The sequence below is a fragment of the Neoarius graeffei genome, chromosome 16 (genome assembly GCF_027579695.1).
Source record: "Neoarius graeffei isolate fNeoGra1 chromosome 16, fNeoGra1.pri, whole genome shotgun sequence".
In the NCBI taxonomy this organism is placed as follows: domain Eukaryota; kingdom Metazoa; phylum Chordata; class Actinopteri; order Siluriformes; family Ariidae; genus Neoarius; species Neoarius graeffei.
Window position 1 is genome coordinate 54,971,571 of NC_083584.1, and position 9,174 is coordinate 54,980,744.

Here is a 9,174-nt window from a genome sequence, read left to right on the forward strand (position 1 = left end):
TTAACAAAGTTATCACATTTTTACAATATATTTATCATGTAATAACATAACATCACATAATTTCATGATACGAAATTATCACATTATTTCATGATATTTTCATGTAATAACGTGAAAACACCTTATCAAGAAATAACGTGAAAATAACGTCCTAGGCTAGGCTACTTCCATTAAAAGCAGACGGCCTAGCCTAGCCTACTGTAGAACTTGGGTCGAGCAAAAACACCGAGCACAAACATGGCTGAATCCTGAATGACTCCTATTTGTATAAATAGGGGACTACATAGGCGGCAAAACGTAGTGTTTTTCCTGCCATGGAAGTGCACTTGTATACTGAAGAGGAAGCAATTTGCATTACAGCCTTGAATGAGGATTCAAAATGGCGGCTTGGCTCAGTTTTCCCTTCCTCTTTCAGTATACAAGTGCGCTTCCATGTTTATGCAGGAGGGCTGATAGAAGTGGTGAAACATTTTACTTTTTATCGTTTCTTTCACAACTTGAATGCGTTGAAACAAAAAATTATGACAAACCAACGCCGCTTACACTAAAATATCGAGGGAAATTTGTAATAAAAACTTTACGGTCGGCAATTTCGACGCGGAAATTCTCGATCGGTCGGGTTACCGGAAACACACTTTTTTTTTTTGGCCTAATGATAATACTTCACAAAGCCTCTGTGTCCTTATATGCGCATGCTGATTGCGCTCAAATCAGCATCAGTTGGTTCCTGTGATGACTGGGTCCCATGCGCGCGCACAACACGCTCTGAAGGATCCCTGAATGTAAATGCACTTTAAATCTCAAGCAGCTGTGTTGACACTCATGTTCACTTCACTGTATAAGAATGAGCACCTTGCTGCAGTTCTGAATTTTTTTTTTTAATTCTCACCTTTGTGGAAATGAAGTGAGCATACCATTGGGTTTTTGACCTCTCCATTCCACACAGAGTCCCACTGAATGTTTGTTTTTTTTCTACGTTAAGAAATCTTTATAGGTCCCCCCCCCCCCCTACGTTAAGAAATCTTTATAGGTCCCCCCCCCCCCCCCCCCCCCCCCCCCCCCCGATGATTTACTTTTGGTAAATTAAAAAAATCTGATGTCTTTGTTCCATTTAAAACAATTTGCATATCCAAAAGCGCAGCAAAACCTTCCCATACTGATCAAGAACAAGTAACTCATCTGAATTAAGCGCTACAAGCGTGCCTCCTGTTAGAGGTCTGCGCGGGGCAGAATTTTCAGTCCCGCTCTCGCATTGTGCAGTCCCGCTCCCGCAAAGAATTATGATTTTCAGTCCCGCTCCCGCCCGCGCCTGCCATATTTTGTCCCGCTCCCGCCCGCAAATCCCGCATGATGCAGACGTTCGCGTTATTTCTCATGAAAGTTCTTGTCATTGGCTTGGGGAATTAAACATGCTGAGCTTAGCTGAGCTCTCCACTGACCGATCCTTCACCTAGCGCACGTAGCGAGGGTGCGCATTGCCAGGTGGCATGCGCAGCTGAGGCTTTACAGAGATACCCAACACACCTACCAAAATCTACAGTGGATATTAAGAATATTGTACATTGCACATAGCTTATATGTCACTCCTCACATTTACATTCTAGGAAATCTTACTTCTGAAGCACTGTGAGCTTCACTAGAGGAGCTCTACTCTTCTGCCATGATCGGAGATATCTCAAACACGGAAGAACGGAAAGGAATCGGAAACGTACGCGAGATTAGACCACGTACGCGAGATTAGACCACATCCCCAAATTTAGGCATCTTAAAATGTTTTTATTAATGCCAAATAAAATATCCAGCACAAATTATATACGATAGACACAAGTTAATAATTTATACATTTTATTTTAACACGTTTTTAGTTAGTGGGACTGCAGCTTATCACCTCTCCCGCCCGCGCCCACAATGAGCTTTCAAAATTTGTCCCGCACCACACTGCTTTGTGTCGGATCCCGCGGGTTCCGCGGGACTCCCGCGGGAGTGCAGGGCTCTACCTCCTGTCATGGCAGCGTAGTTGCTGTTGTTATGAGGTCACGTGACGGTGCAAAGCCTCTATACAGTCCTTGCAAGCCCATGGCCCTGAACTTGACCTAAGTTCACAGTTCACAGCTGATGTCAGAGTAGGGTAATCTGCGCTGATTGGCTGAGTGTGTGAGGTATCCTGCGTTGACTGGACGAGCGATGCGCAATTAATATTCATAGGTAACTTGTGCAAAATGGCAGAGTCTTCAAGCTGGGTACGAGTGAGTAAAACAGACAGGTTGCAGCTTAATTATGGACTTTTACACAAAGAAAACTGCGAAAAACAACTCCGCAACAGTGGCAGAACATAGTTGTGAAACCGCGACGACCAGTTCGCCGCATGCTCCTGACCAGCTTGAGTCATCTGCTACGATTGGCAAAATTTAATGATGAGTATTTTGAACAACTCGTGCCATGCTGCATCACCATTCACTTTGTTTGATGGAAAGTAAACTGCAGTCTCCTTTGGAGCAGGACACTGCTTGTGAGATGAAAGTGGGAATTGTACTGACCCTGTTTTTAGGGTGGAAATTCAGTAAAATTATAAAATATAGCCGTTTCCCAAAATATTGAACTGGTAAAAATCTGCTCCAGATGTCACCAGAAGCCATGAAATGAACCTTTTATATTTCAACATTTTCCAGGGGAGCATGCTCCGGGTCCTGGAGAGAAAACATAAAGCCTGCCAGCACAGAACACTGATTGGTCTACTTCGCAAGACGGCGCAATCAGCATGCACTCGCGCGCTGTCTCTCAGGGAGTCGATATCGATATGCAGGAGACTCCTGGAATTTCCAGGAGAGTTGGGAATAATTCAGCTTGTCCTGTTGGACAAAAAGATATGGATTTGACTTGTCCGGACCAAACAATTACTTGTCCTGTCCAGACTTGTTAATGTCGAGTCCTGATGTTGATTCTAGCTTTATAATATAGACCTAAGTTGTAAGCATCACAGCGGAGGTTTAGAGGAGAACTGAAGTAATTTTTAAACTTGCTTTATTTCTTAATTAACGTGTTGTTCAATTACGTTTTTGGTTTTAGTAACCTTATATCGTGACTCGTATCGGCAACTAATTGCAATTAAATATACTTATCGGCCTGTTCGGTTTTTAGCCATGTTGAATTTAGTTCGTTTGGTCCATAGCAGGAGTCACTTAGGGTGCTTTCACATCAACAGCAGTTGGTGCGCACTAAACAGTCCATTCAAGCCCAAAGCTCTTAGTTCGGTTCGTTTTCGTCGGTGTGAAAGCATCAATCGCACTCGGGTGCGCACTAAATCAAGCGGACCGAGACCTCGAAAAAGGGGTGGTCTCAGTCCGCTTGATTCCGCACCAAATGTCCACCTCTTGTGCGGTCCCTCTGGTGAGAACGCGAACCTGGACCAACTCGGGTCTAAATACGCATCTCATCTCATTATCTGTAGCCGCTTTATCCTGTTCTACAGGGTCGCAGGCAAGCTGGAGCCTATCCCAGCTGACTACGGGCGAAAGGCAGGGTACACCCTGGACAAGTCGCCAGGTCATCACAGGGCTGACACATAGACACAGACAACCATTCACACTCACATTCACACCTACGCTCAATTTAGAGTCACCAGTTAACCTAACCTGCATGTCTTTGGACTGTGGGGGAAACCGGAGCACCCGGAGGAAACCCACGCGGACATGGGGAGAACATGCAAACTCCTCACAGAAAGGCCCTCGCCGGCCACAGGGCTCGAACCCAGAACCTTCTTGCTATGAGGCGATAGCGCTAACTACTACACCACCGTGCCGCCCACTATGCTATGATGCTTTACGGGAAACCCTGATTATTATTCTAGCTGGTGTGAAGTAAAACTATAGTTTGTGCTCTCTAACGTAGACACAGTTCAGACAGATGATCTGAGAGAAGTGTATAATGGGTGGAAAAATTCAGCTTGCAGTTTTTGTGGTCCCAAATAAATATAAATAAAGCAAAACCTAAATCCAGGCATGAGTGGCGATCATCAGTGTCCAGGAACAATTCTGTAAATAAATATAAGTGAAATGTAGATTTTAAAATATAAACAGTTTGTATTTCTTTTGAAGACCTTTACAAATCATCTAATGCTGTGTGTTTTCTGAGAGGTTCCAAGCACCAGGCAGTTTAATGTTGCAGTGTTTGAGCAGCGTACAGTTTGAGATGTTGACTCTGTTGTCAGGTCGTCCAGTGGGCAGTGGAGCAGCGGGGCAGATAATGGGCTCACAGCACGCCGGTGCTCCTAATGGCACCTGTGAGTGACTGACTACAAACCTGCATCACATCCTCTCCTCCTTCACTTCTGTTCTTTCATTTTAATTCTGATCCCTCGAGAGAGACAGATGCCCCTTTTCCACCAAAGCAGTTCCAGGGCTGGTTCGGGGCCAGTGCTTAGTTTGGAACCGGGTTTTCTGTTTCCACTGACAAAGAACTGGCTCTGGGGCCAGAAAAACCGGTTCCAGGCTAGCACCAACTCTCTGTCAGGCCAGAGGAAAGAACCGCTTGCGGGGGGGGGGTCGGAGTTGTTAAGAACAATAACAAGACCGCAAAAGATTGCCATTTTTAAGCGACAAGAAGCAACAGCTGTACAAACGCGAAGTCATCCATTATTATTGTTGTTGTTGTTGCTGCTGCTTCTTCCGTGTTGTTTTTGCTTCGATATTCGCGCCAAGGCTTATGCAAACGTAGCGCTGTAACTGACGTATACAGCGACGTAATGACGTGGCTTCCCTTAGCACCGTGAGCTATGGAAAAGCAAACTGGTTCTCAGCTGGCTCGCAAGTTGAACGAGTTGCGAGCGAGCACTGGAACTGATTTGGTGGAAAAGGGGTAAGAGAGTGTCCTCAGTTGTATCGTGACACATGCAGGATGTTTTTAATTTGTTTTTTTTTTTTTTCTTTTTCTGTAGACCCAACTCCACCTTCCTCCCAGTCTGAAGGGGCCACGCCTGTTTCCCGGCCCCCGATGGACAGCTGAAGTGTCCCATGCTTTAACACCCAATCATCTGCCTGGGTATCAGATTACAGACAGTGTTACTGCGTCCACCAAGCTCTCGGTCCTGTATCATACAGTCCAGTTGTCCAAACTTGACTCATTTGTAAACAGTGTTTTATGTTCCTGTAAACGTAAACAGTCACATTTGTCACTTTTTGGTCAGCACGAAATGTTTGTAGCTCGATTTTTGTATTGAATGACATCCAGCACTCATGCCAATAAATTTTTTAAAATAAAACCATTCACTCGATTATGTTCATTATGTCTTATATTAGATATGGTTAGTTTTTTCTATCAGACATCTAGTTTTAGGTTTGTTTACCTGACATGTTTCGACGTACGTGACTGTCGTCTTCCTCAGAGTGTCACCGGATGTTGTTGGTGACGCATCTCATCAGCTGATGTTTCCGAAGGCGTGACCTTCCTGTCTGTCACCATATATGAGATTCCATGCCAATCATGCAATAAAACCTACACTGGGGAGACAGGGAGGAGCTTCACCACAAGAAAAAAATGAACATAAGAAAGAGTGCGAAAAGGAGACAGCTACAAGACAAACCCGAACAATAAAAGAAAAGGCACAACAGGAAAATTACAAGTCAGCCATAACAGACCACTGCAAAAGGGAAAATTATATTATGGACTGGGGGAATGCCAGAGTCATCCGCACAGAAGATAACAAACATCAGCGCTGGATCAGGGAGGCCATGGAGATCCGTAAGCGAAGCCCAAGGACCGTCAACCGGGATGAGGGAGCATACATGCTCTCCCACACCTGGAGTGCCATCTTGCAGGGGACGAACAGACAGTAGAAGGCGTGACCGACCTGTCAAACCAGACAGGAAGGTCACGCCTTCAGAAACATCAGCTGATGAGATGCATCACCAACAACATCCGGTGACACTCTGAGGAAGACGACAGTTACGTATGTCGAAACATGTCAGGTAAATGAACCTAAAACTAGATGTCTGATAAAGAAAAAACTAACCATAAAACCATTCAGTTGCCTCATGCATTTAGATTTACCTTTACTCTTTAACCCGATGCTTATCTAAAGTGGATTGCACTGGAGCCCGAAGAGCCTTGCACATGGATTCGTCTTGGCATTGTCAGGAATTTCCAACCTTCAGATCAGTAGCCCAACACCATAGCACTGAACATTTTATAATCCAGGACGTTATGGAGACAACGATTATCCTATAGGAATGATTTGTGTTTAGAAAAACACTCGAGTATAAAGAACTCAAGACTTCATCTCATCAGGATCAAGCGAACATGACGTCCAGTGTTACTGGTGTATCAGTGTGTCTCAGGGCTCATGGTGCCCACAGGGACCACACATCAGACATCGTATACCTCACTGTTTCTCAACCACTGGGGCCGTGCCATCTAATGGGCTGTGAAATTTTTTCAAGTTTGAAGCCGAATACTAGATAGTTCAGGAAGTGGTAGTGTCCCAAATCCGGTAGCTGGTTTGACGTACACCTTTCAAGTGGAATAAATACAGTTGTGGGTAAATTAAAGGAGAACTGAAGGCAAATGTTTTTTCAAAATTCTATTTATCTCATTTTATTAAATATAGGAATGATCGCTATTTTGTCACTGCTATAGCAAGTTATGAGTGCTTGAAATATGCTATGTACAACCCCGATTCCAAAAAAGTTGGGACAAAGTACAAATTGTAAATAAAACGGAATGCAATGATGTGGAAGTTTCAAAATTCCATATTTTATTCAGAATAGAACATAGATGACATATCAAATGTTTAAACTGGGTGGCACGGTGGTGTAGTGGTTAGCGCTGTCGCCTCACAGCAAGAAGGTCCTGGGTTCGAGCCCCGGGGCCGGCGAGGGCCTTTCTGTGTGGAGTTTGCATGTTCTCCCCGTGTCCGCGTGGGTTTCCTCCGGGTGCTCCGGTTTCCCCACAGTCCAAAGACATGCAGGTTAGGTTAACTGGTGACTCTAAATTGACCGTAGGTGTGAATGTGAGTGTGAATGGTTGTCTGTGTCTATGTGTCAGCCCTGTGATGACCTGGCGACTTGTCCAGGGTGTACCCCGCCTTTCGCCCGTGGTCAGCTGGGATGGGCTCCAGCTTGCCTGCGACCCTGTAGAAGGATAAAGCGGCTAGAGATAATGAGATGAGATGAGATGTTTAAACTGAGAAAATGTAACATTTGAAGAGAAAAATTAGGTGATTTTAAATTTCATGACAACACATCTCAAAGTTGGTACAAGGCCATGTTTACCACTGTGAGACATCCCCTTTTCTCTTTACAACAGTCTGTAAACGTCTGGGGACTGAGGAGACAAGTTGCTCAAGTTTAGGGATAGGAATGTTAACCCATTCTTGTCTAATGTAGGATTCTAGTTGCTCAACTGTCTTAGGTCTTTTTTGTCGTATCTTCCATTTTATGATGCGCCAAATGTTTTCTATGGGTGAAAGATCTGAACTGCAGGCTGGCCAGTTCAGTACCCGGACCCTTCTTCTACGCAGCCATGATGCTGTAATTGATGCATTATGTGGTTTGGCATTGTCATGTTGGAAAATGCAAGGTCTTCCCTGAAAGAGACGTCATCTGGATGGGAGCATATGTTGCTCTAGAACCTGGATATACCTTCAGCATTGATGGTGTCTTTCCAGATGTGCAAGCTGCCCATACCACACGCACTAATGCAACCCCATACCATCAGAGATGCAGGCTTCTGAACTGAGCGCTGATAACAACTTGGGTCGTCCTTCTCCTCTTTAGTCCGAATGACACGGCATCCCTGATTTCCATAAAGAACTTCAATTTTGATTCGTCTGACCACAGAACAGTTTTCCACTTTGCCACAGTCCATTTTAAATGAGCCTTGGCCCAGAGAAGACGTCTGCACTTCTGGATCATGTTTAGATACGGCTTCTTCTTTGAACTATAGAGTTTTAGCTGACAGCGGCGGATGGCACGGTGAATTGTGTTCACAGATAATGTTCTCTGGAAATATTCCTGAGCCCATTTTGTGATTTCCAATACAGAAGCATGCCTGTATGGGATGCAGTGCCGTCTAAGGGCCCGAAGATCACGGGCACCCAGTATGGTTTTCCGCCTTGACCCTTACGCACAGAGATTCTTCCAGATTCTCTGAATCTTTGATGATATTATGCACTGTAGATGATGATATGTTAAAACTCTTTGCAATTTTACACTGTCAAACTCCTTTCTGATATTGCTCCACTATTTGTCGGCACAGAATTAGGGGATGGTGATCCTCTTCCCATCTTTACTTCTGAGAGCCGCTGCCACTCCAAGATGCTCTTTTTATACCCAGTCATGTTAATGACCTATTGCCAATTGACCTAATGAGTTGCAATTTGGTCCTCCAGCTGTTCCTTTTTTGTACCTTTAACTTTTCCAGCCTCTTATTGCCCTGTCCCAACTTTTTGAGATGTGTTGCTGTCATGAAATTTCAAACGAGCCAATATTTGGCATGAAATTTCAAAATGTCTCATTTTCGACATTTGATATGTTGTCTATGTTCTATTGTGAATACAATATCAGTTTTTGAGATTTGTAAATTATTGCATTCCGTTTTTTACAATTTGTACTTTGTCCCAACTTTTTTGGAATCGGGTTGTAATATATCAGTCCATATGTCAAAACAACAGCTGTAAACTAGATGCATTGAGACCTGTGCGAGACATCGTAAGACGGAAGTAAAACGTACAGCGGAAATCAAAGTGACCAACATCTGCCAACGTTGTCAAAAGATGTGCGTGCCTTCCTTCGAATGCTGATGTAATCAAGCTGAAGTTTTGTTTGTTTTGATAGCAATCAGGAAAGTTTGAATAAAGTAGGCAATAATCGTCATTTAAACTCGTTTTTGTGCAATACTTCGTTTGGAAAACAGTTTCAAAATGGTGGCACTGACACCTGGCTGACACTTCACATTTCAAAGTCTCGTGAAGATCGCGTGGATAAGCGACGCCTGCCGTGGACCAAACGAACTAAATTCAACATGGCTAAAAACCGAATAGGCCGATAAGGTATAATATTTAATTGCGATTAGTTGCCAATACGAGTCATGATATAAGGTTACTAAAACCGAAAACGTAATTGAATAACACGTTAATTAAGAAATAAAGCAAGTTTAAAATGACTTCAATTCTCCTTTAAG

At 43.9% G+C, this 9,174-nt stretch overlaps 1 protein-coding gene across 1 annotated transcript in view; it reads left to right on the forward strand.

Moving 5' to 3' along the window:
- smarcc1b (SWI/SNF related, matrix associated, actin dependent regulator of chromatin, subfamily c, member 1b) overlaps positions 1 to 5,257 on the forward strand; it is a 46,760-nt gene extending 41,503 nt beyond the window's left edge. Inside the window, 2 exon segments of the mRNA XM_060943197.1 lie at positions 4,208 to 4,279; positions 4,934 to 5,257. Of these exon segments, the coding sequence (XP_060799180.1) occupies positions 4,208 to 4,279; positions 4,934 to 5,001 (140 nt within the window). The 3' untranslated portion in view covers positions 5,002 to 5,257.
- The last annotated feature ends 3,917 nt before the right edge of the window (positions 5,258 to 9,174 follow it).